Source organism: Bubalus bubalis, chromosome 9, assembly GCF_019923935.1.
Source record: "Bubalus bubalis isolate 160015118507 breed Murrah chromosome 9, NDDB_SH_1, whole genome shotgun sequence".
Taxonomy (NCBI): Eukaryota; Metazoa; Chordata; class Mammalia; order Artiodactyla; family Bovidae; genus Bubalus; species Bubalus bubalis.
The window spans coordinates 70,422,821-70,446,982 of NC_059165.1; the positions used below are offsets into that span (position 1 = coordinate 70,422,821).

The 24,162-nt window shown below is 40.7% G+C and overlaps 1 protein-coding gene across 4 annotated transcripts in view; it reads right to left on the reverse strand.

The window, feature by feature from the left end:
* Positions 1-24,162, reverse strand: part of NLRP3 (NLR family pyrin domain containing 3) — a 48,824-nt gene that overhangs the window by 15,348 nt on the left and 9,314 nt on the right. For 2 of the 4 annotated variants that reach the window (XM_025292845.2, XR_003111420.2), the window contains 3 exons: positions 18,517-18,684; positions 10,905-11,075; positions 9,705-9,875 (listed from right to left, as the gene is read on the reverse strand). In XM_025292845.2, the coding sequence (XP_025148630.2) occupies positions 9,705-9,875; positions 10,905-11,075; positions 18,517-18,684 (510 nt within the window). The remainder of the gene's footprint in view (positions 1-9,704; positions 9,876-10,904; positions 11,076-18,516; positions 18,685-24,162) is intronic. The other 2 variants (XM_025292847.2, XM_025292849.2) reach the window with 2 other exon arrangements.

Below are 24,162 nucleotides of genomic sequence, written 5' to 3' on the forward strand. Positions count from 1 at the left end.
CCAAAAACATTTCTAACAGAAACATCAAAAATCGCTGATCACAGATCACTGTAACAAATATAACAATCAAAAAGTCTGAAATACTGAGAGAATTTCCAAAATGTGACACAGAGACACAAAGTTAGGAAATGCTGTTGAAAAATGGTGTGAATAAGACTTACTCAATACAAGGTTGCCACAAACCTTCAATCTGTAAATAATGCAACGTCTGTGAAGCATAATAAAGCAGAGATAAAAAAAATAGAGGTATGTCTATATACCAGAGTACTCTGTTCCTTTCACCTACACTTGTCCTCAGGAGAAACTAGTTACCCAAAGCCTAACCTGCTGGGATAGTATTAGTCTGATTGATCTTAAGGAAGAGAAATATTCAGCCTCGGCCCTTTCTGGCCATCTTGTTCTGCTGAGAAGGGAGAAAAGAACTGAGATGCAGCTGAAAACCACTGAAAAGTCACAGTCCAGAGGTATAAATTCACTAAAACTGAGACCTAATCACAGGACTGCTTCCTCTCTCCTCAGTCTGCATTACCACATTATTGAAGTTCTATTTACAGTAGTTCCCTTTACCAGTACAACATGTTCAGTCTTCAAGAATAAGTTACAGGACATTTTAAAAGGCGAAAAAATAAAGTTTGAAGAGACAGAGAAAACATCAGAACCAGAGTCTAAGATGGCAGGAATGTGAAATTATCAGACCAGGTATTTAAAATCATTACGATTAATACCCTAAGAGCTTTAATGGATTAAGTAGACAGTGTGGAAGAACAAATGGGCAAAGTAAGAAGAAAGATGGAAATTCCAAGAAGGAAACAAAAGGAAATACTAGTGATAAAATAGTAAATTATTTTTTATAATAACAATAAATAATACTATTTACTATAATAATAGTAAATTTAAAAAAAAAAAACTGCAACAGAAAAAAGAATGTCTTTAATGGGATTGTTAGTAGTAGTAGACTGGACATAGCTGAGAAAAAAATCTCTGAGTTTGGGATGAAATGTCCTATAGATATCAATTAGGTCTAACTGGTCTATTGTATCGTTTAAAGTTTGTGTTTCCTTGTTAATTTGAAGATATCTCAATAAACACCTCCAAAACTGAAAAGTAAACAGGGAAAAAAAAAAAAAACAGAATATCCAAGAACTGTGGAATAACTATAAAAGATGTCATATGAGTATAGGATACACATAATGGGAATACTAGAAGAAGACAAGAAAGGAACAGAAGACTTACAGGAAAGGAGTATGACCGAGAATTTCCCCCAAATCACAGATCCAGGAAATTCAGAGACACCAAGTAAGATAAATACCAAAAAATGGGGAGGGGGGGAATCCTACAGATTGGCATATCATTTTCAGAACACAGAAGATCAAAGGTAAAGGAAAAATCCAGAAAGAAGCCAGAGTAGGGAGAAGTACTTTATCTGTTTAGGAGCAAAGAAAAGAATTACAACTGACTTATTATCAGAAACTATGTAAACAAGAAAAGAGTGGACTGAAATATTTAGTGTTGAGGGATAAAAAATTCTAGAATTCTGTATCTTTTGAAATTAGCCATCAAAAATAAAAGAGAAATAGTTTCTCAGACAAACAAAAATTGAGTGAATTTGTTGCCAACAGAACACCTCACAAGAAATGAAATTTTCATAAGTTTTTAGAGAGAAGAAAACAATATACAAAAGATGTGCAAAAAAAAAAGAAGAGCACCAAAGAAGAAACAAGTGAAAGTGAAATAAAAATTTACTTTTCTTATTTTTAATTGATCAGATAGCATCATGTTCAAAATAATAGCAATAATGTATTCAATTATTTATATTTATGTGTATATATACACTCATAAATTGACTGAATGACAGTAATTATATAAGGATAGAAGGAAGGAATTAAAATTACTTTGTTATTATAAAATAGTCATTTAGGGTCATTTGAAAGTAGATTAGTTGTAAATATGTACTGCAAACTCTGGAGCAACCAGTAAGAAAAGTTTTTTAAAAGTAGGATGGAGGGAATTTCCTGGTCTTCCAGTGATTAGGAAGGTGCTTTCACTGCCATGGGCCAACTTCAATCCCTAGTTAGGAAACTAAGATCCCACAAGCTGGACAGCAAGGCCAAAAAAAAAAAAGAGGCAAAATGGAATTATAGTAAAGGTTCAATTAAAGTCACAAAAGGCAGAAAAGGATATGAAAACAACAATAAGATCAAAGAACAAGAGCAACAAATGGAAAACAGGAACAAATATGAGATATTAGTTCAATTAAGTCGATAATTAACTTGATTATCAATAATCTAAATGAATCAATTAAAAAGCATGTATCGGAGAGCGAACAAAAAAGTAAGACACAACTGTATATTGTCTATAAGAAATCTACTTTAAAAATAAACACATACAGTTTAAAAGCATAGGAATAAAAAATATAAAAAATAAAATAAGTGTAAAAGGATAGAGAAGGATATACCATGCCAACACTAACCAAAAGAAAGCAGAGGGAACAAAGGAAGCGGAAACTATGTGGTGTATATACACATATATATGCAATGTAATATTATTCAGTCTTAAAAAGGAAGAGAATCCTGCCATTTGTGACAACATGAATGAACCCAGAGGACATTATGCTAAGTGATAAAAGCCAAAGATCTTAAAAAAAAAAAAGTCAGACTCACAGTAAACAGAGTAGAATAGAAAATGGGGGGATAGGGGAAAAAGGAAGATACTGATCAAAGGGTACAAACTTTCAGTCCTAAGATGAGTGAGTGCTGGAGACAATGTACAGCATGGTGACTGTAGTTAATATGTTGTGTGTTTTACATTTGCCAAGAATAGATTCAGAATGGGCTTCAGATCCAGGCTGTCCAACTTCAGAGCCCACACTCATAACCACTCTTATTCCAGGGTAAGGGGAGGGTCATCCTTCTAGCCCTAATTTAACAATCCTGAATACTCATTGGAGGGACTGAAGCTGAAGTTGCAATACTTTAGCCACCTGATGCAAAGAGCCAGCTCATTGGAAAAGACCCTGGGAAAGATTGAGGGCAGGAGGAGAAGCAGGAAGCAGAGGATGAGATGGTTAGATAGCATCACCAACTCAATGGACGTGACTTTGAGCAAGCTCTGGGAGATAGTGAAGGACAGGAAAGCCTAGTGTGCTGCAGTCTTTGAGGTTACAAAGAGTTGGACATGACAGAGTGACTGAACAACAGCAATGGACTTCTTCATCCAACAACAGAGGAATACACATTCTCTTCAGTTTCACACATAACATTTACCAAGACAGGCCACATTCTGGGTTATAAAATGTATCTTAACAAGCTTAAAAAACAGAACTCACACTGCAATCAAATGAAGCTAGAAACAAATAACAGAAAAATAGCTGGAAAATTCCAAAATATGTGGACACTAAACAACACACTTTTAAATAATGTTTTAAATATTCAACACAACATACAAAACAAAGAGTGAACCTTAATGTAAACTATGAACTTTGGGTGATTATGATGTGTCAATGTAGGTTCATTAGTTGTATCAAACAGCCACTCTGGTGGGACATGTCAATAACGGGGGAAATTAAGCACATGTGGTATGGGGCATATGGGAAATCTCTGCATCTTCCTCTAAATTTTGCTGTGAATCTAAGTTGACTCTAAAAAAACAGAATGCCTATTTAAAAAGAAAAAAGCACAAGAGCAATATCTAAGTTTGACGAGCCACCTGTATACAGGTTGTTTTCAAAGCTGAGGATCATAGGAGAATTCCCAAGGAGTGTGGAAACATTTAGTGAAAAAGAAAACCAACGGTGAAATCCCCAGACGACAGGAAGAGAAGTCAACGCAAACCCAGAGAAGCAGAAGCTATAAAATTAGCAGGAAAGACTGCTGCTGTTGCTCAGTCAATTCAGTTGTGTTTGACTCTTTGTGGCCCCATAGACCACAGCCCACAAGACTCCTCCGTCCGTGGGATTTTCCCAGCAAGAATACTGGACTGCAAGTTTGATGCATGAAATGGGGCACTCAAAGCCAATGCACTGGGACAACCCCGAGGGATGGGATGGGGAGGAAGGTGGCAGGGGGGTTCAGGATGGGGGACACATGTACACTCATGGCTGATTCATGTCAATGTATGGCAAAAAAATCACCACAATATTATAAAGTAATTAGCTTCCAATTGAAATAAATTAACTAATTAAAAAAAAAAAAAGAATACTGGACTGGGTTGCCATGCCCCCCACTCCAGGGGATCTTCCCGACCCAGGGATCAAACCCACATCTCCACAAGGGAAGTTCTAGGAACTTCCTAAAAATAAGAGAAAAGGATTTCAAGGAGGAGATAAACAGAATTAAAGGCAGCAGGTTTCAACTAGGATTAGGATTGAGAAAGATCTACAAGAGTCAGAAATAGGATCATTGAAGGTCAACTGAGAGTTTATGCTCTGAGCCTCTTTGCTTTGTATGGAGTGTTTTCCCCTGGCTTCTTCACAGATCCCATGTCACCTGCATGAGAGGCATTTACTGAACACCTGGACAAGGATGTAGCTCTCTCAGCCACTCCAGTTTTTATTATACTATATATATATATATATATATATATATATATATATATAATTTTACTTGTCTATTGTCTAGCGTCTATCATCATTCCATATGAGAATGTTTGTGAAAACAAGGTCTTGGTTTGTTTTAGTCACTGCTGATGTCAGCACCCATGACTGAGCCCCCAGAGTACCTAGAAAATAAAGTGATCAAATCATACCTGTTGGACAAACCAAGAGTTGAGAAAGCCAAATTGTTGTGGCAGAGCAATAATTTATAAGGGAAGGAAATGAAGGCATTGAATATAGCCTTTTTTACTAAATTGATGTGGCAATATCTGAAGAAGGGCAATGGGGAGAGGCTCAGGGAGGTAACAGGGCTTTGTTTTTATAGATTTTGATTATGGACTAACAGGTTATTCCTCAGCAAAGACCCTTTCTGCTCCACTTAGTAATGATCTAGTTGGTATTTATGTCAGTAATGTGAATGAAGACATTTACAGTTTGCTTGTTATATGTCTGGGTAATATTGACAGAATCATGATTCAAAAATGTCTAGACAATGAGTCAAAAGAAAGATAAGATGAAAATTAACAGAGCTAAATGTGAGAACCCATATAGTTGGATAGAGCAGGATATAGAAGCCCTTTAGACAGCCTATTGCTGCTGCTGCTGCTGCTGCTGCTAAGTTGCTTCAGTCGTATCCGACTCTGTGCGACCCCATAGACAGCAGCCCACCAGGCTCCCCCGTCCCTGGGATTCTCCAGGCAAGTACACTGGAGTGGGTTGCCATTTCTTTCTCTGATGCATGAAAGTGAAAGTGAAGTCGCTCAGTCATGTCCGACTCATAGCGACCTCATGGACTGCAGCATACCAGGCTCCTCCGTCCATGGGATTTTCCAGGCAAGAGTACTGGAGTGGGGTGCCATTGCCTTCTCCAGAGAGCCTATTAGCCAACTCATTATGAGGTTTTTCTGGAGTTAAGGGAGGGTTTGGTGGGTCACACTGGACTCTGTCTGCATTGGGTTCCACTGCCTTTTATCTGGGTGTCCTTGGACAAAGGTTTTAAACTCTTTGAGCCTCATTTTATCCTCTTTAAATTAGAGATATCGATATCTACTTATCAGTTTTTATGAGGTCAATGGAGAATAAACCATGCAAAAAACACAGAAGGGCAGTGTTACATGGTCAACAGTGCATGTAACAGAGGGTATTTCTGTGGTATAATAAGAAATATGTTTGGTCTTTGTCCCTCATTCCTATCTCAGAGGCCCTAAAAACCTTGGAATTTCCTAGGGGCTTCCCTGATAGCTCAGTTGGTAAAGGATCTGCCTGCAATGCGGGAGACCACGGTTCAATTCCTGGGTCAGGAAAATCCACTGGAGAAGGGATAGGCTACCCTCTCCAGTATTCTTGGGCTTCCCTTGTGGCTCAGCTGGTGAAGAATCTGCCTGCAATGCAGAAGACCTGGGTCAATCCCTGGGTTGGGAAGAGCTCCTGGAGAAGGGAAAGGCTACCCACTCCAGTATTCTGGCCTGGAGAATTTCATGGACTGTATAGTCCATGGGGTCACAAAGAGTCAGACACAACTGAGCAACTTTCACTTTCAAGAATGTCTATTGCTAATCAAAGGAGGCTCTTTTGATCACATTTGAGTTTATGTTAATGGGGTGACTTAAAGTGGGGCCCTTAGATTGGCTCAGGATAGGGCTAATCATCAGAAAGGCCAAGTGGTTAGAAAGTTGGAACTTTCAGCCCCACCCACTAACCTCCAGCAAGGAGAAGGAAGGAAGGCTGGAGATTAGGCTCTATAAAATCTCTTGAACAATGAGTTTTGGAGATCTTCTGGGTCAGTGAATCTAACCAACCTGGCATCTACATACCAGGAGGATGGAGCATCCCAACTCCATGGAGAGAGAAGCCCCTGGGCTCCAGACTTTTCTCTACCTCATCCTATGTGTCTCTTCATCTGTCTGTATACCTTATAACATCTTTTATTTAAAACTGTAAACATAAGTATCTCCCTGATTTCTGTGAGTCAATCTAGCAAAGTTTCACACCTGAATAGGGGGTTGTGGGAATCCCCCATTTGTAACCAAGTCAGATAGAAGTGTGAGTAATCTTGGGACTCATTACTAAAAATTGATGTCTGGCATTGGCAGGGCTAGGGAGGCAATCTTGTAGCACTGAGCCCTTAGCTATGGGGTTAGTGTCGAAATCTAACTGACTTGCAAGACACCCAATTGGTGCCTGCGGAGAATTGGTTATTGGTATTACAAAACACTCCAGAGTTGTGTGTTACTATTTCCCACAGATTTCCAATAGAACTCATGATCTGATGTGACTGCCAAAAATATAAGGAAACCTCAGTCCTCACCACTGACAACATAGTGCCCTACCATAAGAGGTGAAAGTTCCACCACATATCATTAGGAGTGTCATGTTCAGGTCTGAGTACTGCACTTCAAATAGGGACATTAAAAGACCAACTCTTACCTAGGAGAGCATAACTAAATTGGTGAAAGTACTAAGCCATGTCCTAGTTAAGTATTTAGACACATCCAAGTAAAAGATGAGAAGAACTAGAGTGTGAGTGTTGCCTCTAAGGAATCAAGATCAGCATCTCTTAGCAGACCCTGAGGAGCAGAACAAGGGCCAATGCACAAAACAATAGAAGGGGCTGTATGGAAATAAGAACTGCAGGCATTGCAGCAATGACGAGCATGCTTAGAAGTTTTCACACATTAAACGGGTGAATGTCTTAGAAGCAAGTGTTCATTCAATGATGAACTGGACTGTACGATTCCCAAGGTTTCTTTCGACTCTGAGAGTCTCCAGACTCTATATGTAATAGGAAAGAACAAATTTGACTCCATATTAGACCTAGTTCTTTCATTTTAACCTTGGGCCCTGTTGACTGTGCTTAGTCATGCTGGCTCTGCACCCTTGTAAAAGAATGTTCCTGGGTTTCCCTGGGTGGCCTAGTGGTTAAGAATCTGCCTGGCAGTGCAGGGGACAGGGGTTTGATCCCTGGGCCAGGAAGATCTCACATGCCTCAGATCAACTACTGAAGCCTGAGGATCTAGAGCCCATGCTCTGCAACAAGAGAAGCCACCACAGTGAGAAGTCTATGCTACCACAGTGAAGTGTAGCTTCTGCTCACCAAAAGTAGAGGAAGTGCTCACAACAACGAAGACCCAACACAACCAAAACAAACAAAAAGTAATTAATTTTAGCCATTTGCAGCAACATGGATGGACCTAGAGAGTGTCATATTGATTGAAGTCAGATAGAGAAGGAAAATATCATATGATATCCCTCATATGTGGAATCTAAAAAGAAATGATGCAAATGAACTTACTTACAAAATAGAAAGAGACCCACAGACTTAGAAAACAAACTTATGGCTGCCGGGGGAAGGAGAAGTTAGGGACTTTGGGAAAGTCATGTACACACTGCTGCTGCTAAGTCGCTTCAGTCGTGTCCAGCTCTGTGCAACCCCACAGACGGCAGCCCACCAGGCTCCCCTGTCCCTGGGATTCTCCAGGCAAGAATACTGGAGTGGGTTGCCATTTCCTTCTCCAATGCAGGAAAGTAAAAAGTGAAAGTGAAATCACTCAGTCGTGTCCGACTGTTAGCGACTCCATGGACTACAGCCCACCAGGCTCCTCCATCCATGGAATTTTCCAGGCAAGAGTACTGGAGTGGGGTGCCATTGCCTTCTCTGCATGTACACACTACTGTATTTAAAATGGATAACCAGTAAGGACCCATTGTATAGCACATAGAACTCTGCTCAATGTTATGTGCCAGAATGAATGGAAGAGGGGTTTGGGGGAGAATGGATACATGTATCTGTATGGCTGAGTCCCTTCACTGTTCACCTAAAACTACCCCAACATTGTTAATCGATTATACCTTAATACAAAATAAAAAGTTTAAAAAATAATAATAAATTAATTTTTAAAAATTATTGTTAAAAAATGTTCCTATTGCCTGAAATATACAGAATAGCCTATTCTCAAGGCTCTGATCTTTAAGAGTCATTTGGAGATAAAGAGTTGCAGAACAGAGAATAACATTTATCTTGGAGGTTTACAAGAACAGCTTTACCTGCCCTACATGGACAACTGCAAGAACAAAGGATTCCGACACTAAAGAGTTTGCAACAACCAACTGCATCCCTCCCTCAACTTGCCTTTAAAAGTGCTTTGCTGAAACCCTTAATGGAGTGCAGGGTTTTGAAGTGCAAAAGGCACCGATCTCCTTCATGGCCCTGCAATAAATCTTTCTCTGTTCCAAACTCCAACATTTCGATTTGTTTGGCCTCACTGTGCTTTGGGCATAGGAACTTGCATTCAGTAACATGTAGACATAACAATTTTGGGGGGATCCAAAATCACTGCAGATGGTGACTGCAGCCATAAAATTAAAAGACACTTGCTCCTTGGAAGAAAAGTTATGACCAACCTAGAGAGCATATTAAAAAGCAAAGACATTACTTTGTAATGTCTTTGACATTACAAAGACATTACAAAGGTCTGTCTAGTCAAGGCTGTGGTTTTTCCAGTTGTCATGGATGTGAGAGCTGGACCATAAAGAAAGCTGAGAGCCAAAGAATTGATGCTTTTGAACTGTGGTATTGGAGAAGACTCTCGAGAGAACATTGGACTGCAAGGAGATCCAACCAGTCCATCCTAAAGGAAATTAGTCCTGAATATTCATTGGAAGGACTGATGCTGAAGCTGAAACTCCAAAACTTTGGCCACCTTATGAGAAGAACTGACTCATTTGAAAAGATCCTGATTCTGGGAAAGATTGAAGGCAGGAGGAGAAAGGGACAACAGAGGATAAGATGGTTGGATGGCATCACTGACTCAACGGACATGAGTCTGAGTATACTCCAGGAGTTGGTGATGGACAGGGAGGCCTGGCATGCTGCAGTCCATGGGGTTGCAAAGAGTCAGACATGACTGAGTGACTGAACTGAACTGAAACATAACAAACTTATTAGCAGTAGGTAGTATCTAGTACTTCAAACTACTTCAGATATTGTCTTTTCCATTCTCTACCCTCAATTCCATCTGGTTAATCCTTTTTAGAGTAACCCCATTCATATTTTCCAAATAATGTATCACTGAAAATAAGTTGCTTTATTGCTGAGACGTTCATGAAGACTTACCCCAGTTTCTGCAAGTTACAGTGTGGATTCTTTACTTTTTCACACAAAATCCCAACTCCTGAGTCTCCCAGAGCATTTTCCCCCAAGTAGAGTCTGGTCAGGGAATGGTTGGTGCTCAAGACAGATGCAAGGTCCTCACAGCTTGCCGATGTGAGACAGCAACTGACCAACCTTTCAGAGAGACGGCAGATGGTCACAACACCTCTCACCCCAGTCCACGCACTGTTATGAGTCAAGAAAGCACTTGTCCTGTCCTTGCCTATAGTCCATTCCACACATGAGAAGAGTATATCCAAGCTCTTTACCAACTTTGTGTTTCTTTTTCTATTTGGTGTATTAGCAAGAAAACACCATCAAAGCCCATGCAATGTTACATCTTCCTAGATCTCTACCTTTATTTTTATTGAAGCAAAATATGTATAGCATAAACTGTACCATTGTAAACATGTGTTCATTTATAAGTGTTACAATTTAGTAGCACTTAAGTATATTCACATAACTGTGCAACTATCACCAGAGCTCTTTTCCATATTCCCAGACTGAAATTCTATACTCATTAAACAATAACTCCAAATTCCCTTCCCCCAAAACCCTGGAAACCACCATTCTACCTTTTGTCTCTATGAACTTGACTATTCTAGGTATTACATATAAATGGAATCATACAATATTTTCCCTTTTGCTTCTGGCTTATTTTACTGAATATATAGCCCTGTTGTGTTTTGCTTTTTTATAATAGCCACCCTAACAAGTATAAATTGGCCCTACCATTTTCAAGTGATTTTTTGTCTTCTTCAAAATTCAAGTCTCCCACAAGCATTCAGAGAAGAGCTACATAGACTGTCAAGCAACTGCACTGCTTTAGCCCCATTTTTCGTATTTAACGTGAACCAAGGCCTTATCATCAAGTCCCAAAACTCTTCTAAAGCAAAATACATTGGTTTTATTTTCTTAGCTAGGTTGTAAATACCTTAAAGGTAAGCATAATATTTCTGATTTGTTTAAGTTCCCCTCCAGGGCTGACTATGTGACTTTTCCCACAAAAAAATGCTAACTAAATTAATTATGGACAAACATCCAGAGATAAACACAAGGAATCCTCTGAGTAGCCCAAGGCCATTTTCACATTAAAATTCTAACACATCATGGCTCATTAAAGCCACAGCTATTACTTCATGAGGGAAATTAGTTCAGCCTCACCAGAGCTTCTTCAGATTGCAGAATAGATGCCTCAGTCCCACACACAGAAGTCTGATCCCGAAGTCTCCCAGGGCATTGTGGCTCAGGTCCAATTCCACCAGCTTCTGGTTGTTGCTCAAGACTGAGGAGATGTTGAAGCAGCACTGATGGGAAAGGCAGCACTGTCCCAACCTTCATTACAAGCACAGAAACAGAAAAATCTCAGAGCATAGGCTGCTTTTCTGTCACTGCCTTCTGGCCTCTGCTGGGTTTTAGCACCAGGCAAGGGCACTGTGTTCGCATGTTACAAAGAGAATTAAACTCAATTTATAATTAAATTTTCATGAAGGAAAGTATCATCTTGGGACTTCCCTTGTGGTCCTGTGGGTAAGGGTCTGTGCTCCCAATGCTGGGGGTCTGGGTTTGATCACTGGTCAGGAACTAGATCCCACACGCCACTCTGAATATCAAAGATCCTGAGTTCTGTAACTAAGACCCAACGAGGCCAAATATATAAATAAATATTTTTTTTTAAAAAAGGAAAGTATCATTTCATCAGAAACTCCTGACTACAGCTCAAGACATATTGGGAAAACAAATTCAACTCAGTTCTAGTGCAGTGGATGAACCTAGAGATTGTCATACGGAGTGAAGTAAGTCAGAAACAGAAAAACAAGTATTATATATTAACACATATATATATGGAATCTAGAAAAATGGTATTGTTAAACCTATTTGCAGGGAAGGAATGGAGACACAGACATAGACAGCGGACTTGTGAACACAGTGGGGGAAAGAGAGGGTGGGATGAATGGAGAAAGTAGCATTGACATATACACACTCTGTTAAAGTAAATAGCTGGTGGGAATTTGCTATGCAACACAAGGAGCCCAACCTTGTACTCTGTGATGACCTAGAGGGGTGGGTTGAGGGGAGGAGAGGGAGGCTCAAGACGGAAGTGATATATGCATAATTATGAGTGATTTGCTTTGTAATATGGCAGAAACCAATACATTATAAAGCAATTTTCCTTCAATTAAAAAAATAAGTAAAAACAAAAAAAAGGCATATTGGGAAGATAGTTCTCAGGCTCTGTGGCTCACAGTCTGTGACCACAGCTGCCAGGGAGCACCCTCTAAATAATGGGCAATTCTCAAGTATTTAAATGGCATGTTTCTGTTTCATAAATGAAAACAATGGTTAGCCGATGAGCTCCACCTCTTTACCACATGTTCCTAACAGCTGAAACTCCCTCAGATCGATACTGCTCTCTCTAGGGCTGTATGCATCTTCCTTTACTGTTGGACAATCTTGTCCCTGCTGTTTTGTTTGATGTTTTAATCCCAGCCCTCCATCTACACTGAAGGAGTGAGCATCTCTAATTCTTGATTTGCTTTCCACAGACACACACCATCACCATCATCACCACTATCAGCACCACCTCCAAAACAATTATTGCTCTCCGAGAAGCGAGAACAGTATTCCAGCTCATTTCAAATGTCTCAGGAGCTTCTTGGACTACCTTTTCTGTCTCCATTTCCATACCAACTAGAAGCAAATAGATAACTAAATCTTTATCTGCAGAACATCTCATTCTCACACATGTCTCCCTGTTTGTGTCTCACTTTCTAGAATCACAGAGGGGCATCTCATCCACAGGGGTGATGGAGAGAGTGGCATGGTATAAAGGTAGAGAGGAATGTTAAATGTTAAAATCAGCCAGAACCTCGAAGGCAAAAAGAACATTTTATAATTTATCAAAACAGGTAAGAAAAAGCTCTGAAGCAAGGAAATGCCATGATCAAAGCATAATCTTTTAAATATTAAGTAACCCTCTGTCTTCTGTACAGAGAATGAATGGTGGGTGGCAAAAGTAGATGCAGGGACACCAAACAGACAGCATTCATCTGATACGTATTTTTGAGCACAAACAAATGGTAAGAGCTTGTCCAGACATTATAGAGACAATTGCAGGACAAACATGAATCCTGTCATGAGAAGTTAATGGTCTTGGAGGGCATTGCAATATCTAAGCAAATAATTGTGGTTGTTGGATCTGGGCTGCTGCAGTTGAGACAGGCTGGGACCTGGGACCCTTTACTGCAGTGCTTGCACCTGGATGAAAGTCTCCTCGGGCAATAGAATACAAAAGAAACTGTAAGGGAGGAATTCCCTGGTGGTCCAGTACTTAGGACTCCACAGTTCTTACGTAGGGGAAGGGGCCTGGCCACACAAGTTAGTGCAAGAAAAGGGATGTTAAAAAAAAAAAGAAAGAAACTATAAGGGACTAAAAATAACTGCATGCATGCATAGTTGAGGCAAATTATGACTAAAAAGATACAAAAAGGCCAAAATCCCGACTGCCATTTCTGAAGTACCAGGAGCAAAAGTAGGATAACTGCACATGATCCCTGCACACAGTACCACTGAGAGGGTGAGCAAACCACCTAAGCCATCCCTCTGGTCCAACCCACTGATCTGCCCCTACCCTCACTGCATTTAAGAAACCAACTCACCCCACCTCAGAGAGCCAGCAAGGGTGCCTTTACTTGTTTTCACTCCCTCATGCTGCAACACTACCCCCAGTAAGGCCATGGCTTTACTTCCTTATTTACTTAACTTAAACTTAGTTTCTTATCTGGCATTTTACTGATTTTTGTTGATTAAAGAGTCTATGGGGGGATTTCCCTGGCAGTCCAGTGATTGAGACTCTGCACTTTTAATGCAGGGAACATGGGTTCAATTCCTGGTCAGGGAACTAAAATCCCACATGCCCAGTGGTGTAGCCAAACAAAAGGCAAAAAGAGTCTAAGGGACTTGCCTGGTGATTCAGTGGTTAAGACTCCGCTTCTACTACAGAGGACATGGGCTCAATCCCTGGCCAGGGAACTAAGATCCCATATACTGTGTGGCACAGTCAAAAAAAAGTCTAAGGACCCTGGATGGATGGTAACAAAATAAGAATGAGGAAAAGTAGAAAATGGCTTGTACAAGGGTGAAATTAAGAAGACTGATGATAGGGTGGTTATTAATAGTAACACAGAAAGGTATGAAAATGTCCTGAGGTGGTGGGCTTTAAAACTGGCTGTGAAGTCCAGATTTGTGATGCAGGAGGGTTGCAGGGATGGCCCCTACAACTATGTACTTGATTCAGGGCATGTGAGTCTACTTCACAGTGTGGGCTCATCACTTCAGTCACTCAGTCGTGTCCAACTCTTTGCTTCCCCATGGACTGCAGCACACCAGGCCTCCCTGACCATCACCAACTCCTGGAGTTTATTCCAACTCATGTCCGTTGAGTGGTGATGCCATGTAACCAATCTCATACTCTGTTGTCCCCTTCTCCTCCCGCCTTCAACCTTTCCCAGCATCAGGGGTCTTTTCCAATGAGTCAGTTCTTCACATCAGGTGGACAAAGTACTGAAGTTTCAGCTTCAGCATCAGTCCTTCCAATGAATATTCAGGACTGATTTCCTTTAGGATGGACTGGTTGGATCTCCTTGAGGTTCAAGGGACACTCAAGAGCCATTAAAAAGAATATATTTGAATCAGTTCTAATGAGGTGGATGAAACTGGAGCTGATTATACAGAGTGAAGTAAGCCAGAAAGAAAAACACCAATACAGTATACTAATGCATATATATGGAATTTAGAAAGATGGTAACAATACCCCTGTATGCAAGACAGCAAAAGAGATACAGATGTGTAGAACAGTCTTTTGGACTCTGTGAGAGAGGGATGGGGGGGATGATTTGGGAGAATGGCATTGAAATATGTATAATATCATATAAGAAACAAATCACCAGTCAAGGTTTGATGCAGGATACAGGATGCTTGGGGCTGGTGCACTGGGATGACCCAGAGGGATGGTACGGGGAGGGAGGTGGGAGGGGGGTTCAGGATTGGGAACACGTGTACACCCGTGGTGGATTCATGTTGATGTATGGCAAAACCAATACAATATTGTAAAGTAATTAGCCTCTAATTAAAATAAATAAATTTAAATTAAAAAGAACACTGAAACTGATTATAATTTCATCAGCTAATGAGTTATAATAAATGTAATCCAACTGAAAAAAAAAAAAAGAGTCTCCTCCAACACCACAGTTCAAAAGCATTAATTCTTTGGCACTCAGCTTTCTTTATAGTCCAACTCTCATATCCATACATGACTACTGGAAAAACCATAGCTTGGACTAGACAAACCTATGTCACAAAGTAATGTCTCTGCTTTTTAATACCCTGTACCTGGGATTTCTTTGGAGGGAATGATGCTGAAGCTGAAACTCCAGTACTTTGGCCACCTCATGCGAAGAGTTGACTCATTGGAAAAGACTCTGATGCTGGGAGGGATTGGGGGCAGGAGGAGAAGGGGACGACAGAGGATGAGATAGATGGCTGGATGGCATCACTGACTCAATGGACATGAGTCTGAGTGAACTCCGGGAGTTTGTGATGGACAGGAAAGCCTGGCATGCTGCGATTCATGGGGTCGCAAAGAGTCGGACACAACTGAGCGACTGAACTGAACTGAACTGAACCGGTTGGTCATAGCTTTTCTTCCAAGGAGCAAGCATCTTTTAATTTCATGGCTACAGTACCATCTGCATTGATCTTGGAGTCCAAGAAAATAAAGTCTGTCATATTTCAAGTTTCCCCATCTATTTGCCATGAAGTGATGGGACCGGATGCCATGATCTTCAGTTTTTGAATGTTGAGTTTTAAACCAACTTTTTCACAGTCCTCTTTCACTTTCATCAAGAGACTCTTTAGCTCTTCTTTGCTTTCTGCCATAAGGGTGGTGTCATCTATATATCTGGGGTTATGATATTTCTCCAAACACTCTTGATTCCACCTTGTGCTTCATCCAGCCCAGCATTTCACATGATGTACTGTGCATAGAAGTTAAATAAGCAGGGTGACAATATACAGCTTTGATTTACTCCTTTCTCAATTTGGAACCAGTCTGTTGTTCCATGTCTGGTTCTAACTAATGCTTCTTGACTTACATACAGATCTCTCAGGAGGTAGGTAAGGTGGTCTGGTATTCCCATCTCTTTAAGAATTTTCCACAGTTTGTTGTGATCCACACAGTCAAAGACTTTGGCATAGTCAATACAGCAGATGTTTTTCTGGAACTCTCTTGCTTTTTCTATGATCCAACAGATGTTGGCAATTTGATCTCTGGTTCCTCTGTCTTTTCTAGATCCAGCTTGAACATCTGGAAGTTCACAGTTTACATCCTGTTGAAGCCTGACTTGGAGAATTTTGAGCATTATTTTGCTAGCATGTGAGATGAGTGCAGTTGTGCAGTAATTTGAACATTCATTGGCATTGCCTTTCTTTCGGATTGGAATGAAAATTGACCTTTTCCAGTCCTGTGGCCACTGCTGAGTTTTCCTGGCGTACTGAGCACAGCACTTTAACAGCATCATCTTTTAGGGTTTGAAATACCTCAATTGCAATTCCATCACCTCCACTAGCTTTGTTTGTAGTGATGCTTCCTAAGGCCCACTTGACTTTGCATTCCAAGATGTCTGGCTCTAGGTGAGTGATCACAGCATCATGGCTATCTGGATTATTAAGATCTTTATTGTATAGTTTTTCTGTGTATTCTTGCCACCTCCTCTTAATATCTTCTGCTTCTGTTAGATCCATACCATTTCTGTCCTTTATTGTGCCCATTTTCCATGAAATGTTCCCTTGGTATCTCTAATTTTCTTGAAGAGATCTCTAGTCTTTCTCATTTTACTGTTTTCCTCTATTTCTTTTTTTTATGATTTTTTTTATTTTATTTTTTAACTTTACAATATTGTATTGGTTTTGCCATATATTAACATGAATCCACCACAGGTATACACGTGTTCCCCATCCTGAACCCTCCTCCCTCCTCCCTCCCCATACCATCCCTCTGGGTCATCCCAGTGCACCAGCCCCAAGCATCCTGTATCCTGCATCAAACCTGGACTGGTGACTCGTTTCATATATGATATTATACATGTTTCAATGCCATTCTCCCAAATCATCCCACCCTCTTCCTCTCCCACAGAGTCCAAAAGACTGTTCTGTACATCAGTGTCTCTTTTGCTGTCTCATATACAGGGTTATTGTTACCATCTTTCTAAATTCCATATATATGCATTAGTATACTGTATTGGTGTTTTTCTTTCTGGCTTACTTCACTCTGTATAATAGGCTCCAGCTTCATCCACCTCATTAGAACTGATTCAAATGTATTCTTTTTAATGGCTGAGTAATACTCCATCGCAGCCCTGTTTATAATAGCCACAACATGGAAGCAACCTAGATGTCCATCAGCAGATGAATGGATAAGAAAGCTGTGGTACATATACACAATGGAGTATTACTCAGCCATTAAAAAGAATACATTTGAATCCTCTACTTCTTTGCATTGACCACTGGAGAAGGCTTTCTTATCTCTCCTTGTTATTCTTTGGAACTCTGTATTCAAATGGGTATATCTTTCCTTTTCTCCTTTGCCTTTAGTTTCTCTTCTTTTCTCAGCTATTTGTAAGGCCTCCTCAGACAACCATTTTGCCTTTTTGTGTTTCTTTTTCTTGGGGATGGTCTTGATCCCAGACTCCTGTACAATGTCACAAACCTCTGTCCATAGTTCTTCAGGCACTCTGTCTATCAGACCTAATCCCTTGAATCTATTTCTCCCTTCCACTGTATAATCATAACAGATTTGATTTAGGTCACACCTGAATGGTCTAGTAGTTTTCCCTACTTTCTTCAATTTAATTGAATTTGGCAATAAGGAGTTCATGATCTGAGCCACAGTCAGCTCCTGGTCTTGTTTTTGCTGACTGTATAGAGTCTCTCCATCTGCGGCTACAAAGGATATAATTAATCTGATTTCAGTATGGCCATCTAGTGATGTCCACATGTAGAGTCATTTCTTGTGTTGTTAGAAGAGGGTGTTTGTCACAGTGTGGGCTCATAGCAAGCACTTTATTATAGACCCGCAAGATATACCCTGTGACAATTTAATCCACGCAAAATATTTTAATGGGTTCCAGGTCAGGTAGCCATTTCTGTATTTGAGGAAACTCTTCTATTCTCATCTATAAGCATGACTAATGAAGAAATGGAAGACACTAAAAGTCATGCCCTTTCCTTCAACAAATGACTTATTTTCAGTTCCCCTTTATTCTTCCCCATCTGAAACTTCTCAAATAACTGTCCTCCAAACCATTTGGCCTTCCCATTTGTAATAGGCTGAGCTGTGTCCCCCCAAAAAAAGTTCATGTTGAAATCTCAACCCTTAGCACGTTAGAATATAACTAAATTGGATTTTTCAAAGGTAATTAAGTTAAAATGAGGTCATTAGGGCAGGCCCTAACCCCAACATGACTGGTGTCCTTGTATGAAGAAGAGATCAGACACACACAGAGACCATGTGAAGACACAGGGAGAGGACAGTGATCTACAGCCAAGGAGAGAAGCAGCAGAAGAAACCAACACTTCTGACAACTTCATCTTGGACTTCCAGCTCCCAGTATTGTGAGAAAGTTAATTTCTATTTTAATAAACTGCTAAAATGGTCCTTCTTATCCCTTTCTCTCTTTCTCACATACACATACACACATATACACACACAGATTCTTACCACAATCTACGAATGTTACAGCCAGGTTGTTGGAGTGTTTCACATAACACGTTCATGCCTGGGTCTCCCAGGGTATTGCCACTGAGGTTCAATTCAGTGAGATTCCAGTTATTGCTCAGGACTGAGAAGATGCCCCTGCAAATGCTGGAGGTCAGATAGTTCACCAATCTAGAAATTGAAAGGAAGGAAGAAGAGAAAACAAAGTGAATCTCTAAGAATAGCAAACCGAAGTTGGAGCCAGAAGTGGCTGACACTAGTGCAAAAGCATCCTAGGAATTAAGAAATGTGTCACAGAACCAAAGACTGGGCTCTGAGGAATGCAAAAGGCCAGAGGAGTCCTGGTAAGGCTATTCTGCACATTTTATGATTAAAAGAGCCTGTGATGCACCAAGGAAACCAGAATTGAAAGAGACACATGTACCCAATGTTCATAGCAGCACTGTTTACAAAAGCCAGGATATGGAAGCAACCTAGCTGCCCATCAGCAGACCAATGCATAAGAAAGCTGTGGTACATATACACAATGGAATATTACTCAGCCATTAAAAATAATGCATTTGAATCCCTTCTAACGAGGTGGATGAAACTGGAGCCTATTATACAGAATGAAGTAAGTCCGAAAGAAAAACACCAATACAGTATACTAATGCATGTATATGGAATTTAGAAAAATGGTAACAATGACCCTATATGTGAGACAGCAAAAGAGACACAGATGTAAAGAACAGTCTTTTGGACTCTGTGGGAGAAGGCAAGGGTGGATGATTTGAGAGGGTAGCATTGAAACATGTATATTATCATATGTGAAGCGGATCACTGGTTCAGGCTCAATACATGAGACAGGGTGTTCAGGGCTGGTGCACTGGGATAACCCTGGGGGATGGGATAGGGAGGGAGGTGGGAGGGGGGTTCTGGATGGGGAACACATGTGCACCCATGGCTGATTCATGTCGATGTATGGCAAAAACCACTACAATATTGTAAAGTAATTAGCCTCCAATTAAAATAAATAAATTAATTTTAAAAAGAAAAAGAGCCTGTGATGAATAGATAAAAAAGGTGTGATATATACATACACAAACACAAACACACAACAGAATACTACTCAGCCATGGAGACTCAGACATAGAGAATGGACTTGTGGACACAGCAGGAGGAGAGGGTAGGACAAATTGAGAAAGTAGCATTGATATATCAGTTCAGTTCAGTTCAGTTGCTTAGTCAGTCATGTCCGACTCTTTCTGACCCCATGGACTGCAGCACACCAGGCTTTCCTGTCCATCACCAACTCCCAGAGCTTGCTTTGACATATATACACTAACATGTGTCAAATAAATAACCAGTGGGAAATTGCTATCTAACACAGGGAGCCCAGCCTGGCACTCTGTGACAACCTAAAGGGTAGGATGGGAGTGAGGAGGCTCAAGAGAAAAGGGATATATAGAGAGAGAAAGAGGCAGGATTGATTCATGTTGATGTATGGCAGAAACCAACACAACATTGTAAAGCAATTATTTTCCAATTGAAAAATACAAAAATAATGAAAATTTGTCATTTGCAACAACTTGGATGGACTTAGAGGGTATTATAGTATATGATATCACTTATATGTGGAATCTAAAAACCAATACAAATAAACTTATTTACAGAACAGAAAAAGACTCACAGACATAGAAAACAAAATTACAGTTATCAAAGGGGAAGGGGGAGGAGGGATAAATTAGGAGGTTCGGATTAACATACACATACTACTATATATAGCTTCCCAGGTGGCTCAGTAGTAAAGAAGGCCCCTGTCAAGCAGGAGACGTGCGTTCAATCCTTGGGTCGGGAAGATCTCCCGAAGAAGGAACTGCCAACTCACTCCAGTATTCTTGCCTGGAAAATCCCATGGACAGAGGAGCCTGGTGGGCTACAGTCCACGGGGTCACAAAGATTCGGACACAACAGTAACTAAACCACCACCACTACTATATATAAAATAGATAACCAACAAGGATCTACTGTATAGCACAGGTATACAGTATTGTTACAACACTAACTTGTAACAACCTATTAGGAAAATAATCTGAAAAAGTATATGTATATACACATATATATAAAACACACACATATATATATATAACTGAATCACTGTGCTATAGTTTTAAAAATATGACATTTCAAATCAACTATACTTCAATTTAAAAAACTAAAATGGGAAAAGGATGAGGGGAGGGAATCATTTGGGAGTTTGAAATGGACATGTACACACTGTTATATTTAAAATGGATAACCAAGAAGGATCTACTTGCGTGGCACATGAAACTCTGCTCAATGCTGTATGAAAGCCTGGATGGGAGGGGAGTTTGGGAGAAAATGGACACATGTATATATATGGCTGAGTCCCTTCTCTTTTCACCTGAAACTATCACAGCATTGTTTGTTAATTAGCTATATCTCAATACAAAACAAAAAGTTAAAAAAAGTACACATTACTATGTGTAAAATAAATAAAATACAAGAATAAGTTGTACAACACAAGGAATATCGCCAATAGCTATAAACGGAATGCAGCCTTTAAAAATTGTGAATCACCATATGTAAAATAGGTAGCCAATGGGTATTTGCCATATTACTCAGGGAACTCCCACTGGGGGCTCTGTGACAACCTAGAGGGGTGGGATGGGAAGGGAGGTGGGAGGGAGGTTCAAGAGGGAGAGGACACATGTATACCTATGGCTGATTCGTGTTGATGTATGGCAGAAACCAACACAATATTATAAAGCAATTATCCTTCAATTTAAATTTTTTTTAATTAAAAAAGAACAATTTTTTTAAAAATTATGAATCACTATGTTATACACTGGAAACATTGTATATCAACTATATCTCAATGAAAAATAATAATAATATTTTTTAAATTACAAAACAGCCTGTGATTTTGGCTGACTGTGAAGAGCCTCTGGTTCCTCCCTCAGGAATCCTTCTCCTCCTTCATCAATTGGCTACCCTGCCCATGGCCCTGGATACTCTGCTAAATGACCCAGAGGCTGGTTCTTACATTAGCTGCATAATAGCGTCAGTAGTGATCACAAAAATCCCTATGCCAGGCCACGTCATAGGAATAAAGCCAGAATCTCTGAGGTAGGACCAAGCATATTGATATTTTTAAGACTTCCAGGTGATTCCAAAGTGCTACTCCTGTTAAAATGAAGATTCCATGGGTCTAGGATCAGGCCTGCGATCCTTCACTTCTAACAGGCACCAGGTGGGTGCTCATGCTGCTAGTCCTTCGAAGGCTCTACAACACACTAGGCAAGCTCCTGTCTGCAGAAGAAGGTAGCTGTCATCTACCATGATGGGCATCAGGCTTTTCTTCAAGGTTTTAGTCTGAGTTTCTGCCAGCCTTCTTCACAATCCTATGATCTTAGGTGTCTTGTTTTCTGAGCCTCATTTTTAGTGCCCTAGTGAGATCTTCTCTCAAGACATGGTAGCAGATGGGGCTGTATAGTTTGAAAAAAAATCAATATGTAAAAAAGCTAGAAGTCTGGGACCTTGAGGAATTCAGACTGCTCTTGTCCAGGTTGTCCTCAGAACTGAGCCCCTGGTGGCAGAGTACCAAATCTACCAAGCCTTCTTTCTCTCGACAGGTATCAGTTGGTATGCTTCTAAGAATGAGATACTGCCAGAGAGCCTTCACATTCAGTTGCATTAACTGAAAGCACTTAAAAGCCATCTCTTGTAATAAGTGACAAGTGGAACATCTACAGAGATTTTATTTATAAGACTGAACAAACTAAGTAAAAATCTTTCTTGCAGTCATAACATACATGCTTCTTTCTAAAGACTGAAAATGAAAGTTCACAGGATTTGCAAACTATATTAGGCTCTTTTGTAGGTGCTATAGTCCCCCCTGTTCTCGCTCTCTCCCTCTTCCATCTTCTTTCTTCTTTCTAGCTATTCTGAACTATTTGCCATTGTTAAAATGTACCCTGCTTTCCCATCCCACTCTTTGAACCCACCATCCCCTTGGTCTAGGCTGCCCCTTGTGCATCCTTGGCTCTTTCATACTCCATGCTTCAGGATCCAGCTGGTCAAGGGCTCCCGCTGTGTGCTTCAGATGCACTCCACCAATATTCTTACCAAAGCCTGCCCCCTCTACCAACAGCCCTGGTTTCCTTCCTGGCCCCACAACCCAACTGTAAGTTGTTGTGAACCAGACCTGGGTCTTAGCCACTACTGAAGCCTCAGCAGGTAGTCCTTGATGACCCAACAATAAATAGAAAAGTCATCCTGGTAGCGGTGCCAAGGAAAAGATAGGGAGCTAAAAGCTTATTGCTGCCAGTGAAAGGGCCAGCTTCTTTTCTCCTTAATTTTGTCCCATGTCAAGTGTCCTCTATAGAGGTCAAACCCAAGCATTCACAGAGCAGACAGCTCCCCACAGCCACTGAAGCTGTGGTAGCTTCTGCCCAAAGATTTAGAAATCAAGGAACTCAGCCCTTTCAATGAACACACACAACTGACTTCCAACCCTCTAGCAACTGAGTAAACAGACCTTGAAGTGGGTGCTGTTGACAAATGACAGTGTTAGTTCTTCAGTCATGTATAACTCTTTGCGATCCCATGGACTGTAGGTCACCAGGCTCCTCTGACCACTCTCCTGGCAAGAAGAGTGGAGTGGGTTGCCATACCCTTCTTCCGGGGGTCTTTCTGACCCAGGGAACAAACCAGGGTCTCCTGCTTTGCAGACAGATTTTTTGCCATCTGAGCCACCAGGGAAGCCCTAGCTGTTGACAAATGCCTGGCTGCAAGCACAAAGTGAGGGCCTTGGAGCACTCTCTCCTTTCCAGCCCTATTTCCCTTCATTGCTTGTTCCAGTGAAGCCTTGCCCCTCCCCATTTTCTCCTACATAAATGCTCTTCCTCAGACCATATCCATGTCTCCTTCATATAAGACCCCACTGCCAGGACTTTTCTGGTGATCCAGTGGTTAAGAATCTGCCTGCCAATGCAGGTGACATGAGTTCCATCCCTCTTCCTGAAAGATTCCATCTGTACAGGCCAATTAAGCCCACGTGCCACAACTACTGAAGCCTGCATGCCTAGAGCCTGTGCTCTATAACAAGAGAAGCCACCCCAGTGAGAAGCCGGTGCAGCACCGCTAGAGACTGGCCTCTACTTGCAGCAACTAGAGAAACCCTACACACAGCAAGACCTAGCGTAGCCAAAAATAAATTAATTTTTTTTTTAAAGAGATTGTCTAGGTAATAAAAATTTCCTTTTCCTTCTCTGCCACCCACCTACATTCTCTCAATCTTTCAAGGCAAACTCAAACTTCACTCCTCCAAGAAATCTCCCCCAAGCATCCCACACTGAGGTCCTCTGTCCTCTGTGTTCCTGGGCAGAATCATACTGGTTGTTCTGCCCCTTAGGTGACAGGCTATTAAGCAATAAAGTCCCAAGTAAATTACAAGCAATTTGAGTTTATGAACATTTTCTTCCATTATTTTTTTCACATACCACATTGTGCTAAATTGGCATCCACCAAACATTTGCTTATTGTTTCATTGGCTCTTTTCTCATGTCATTTGTCTACCTACTCTTCCTCTAGTAGTCAATATCTGCCTATGAAAGGGTCTGGTAGAAATGAGCAATGCTGGCATTG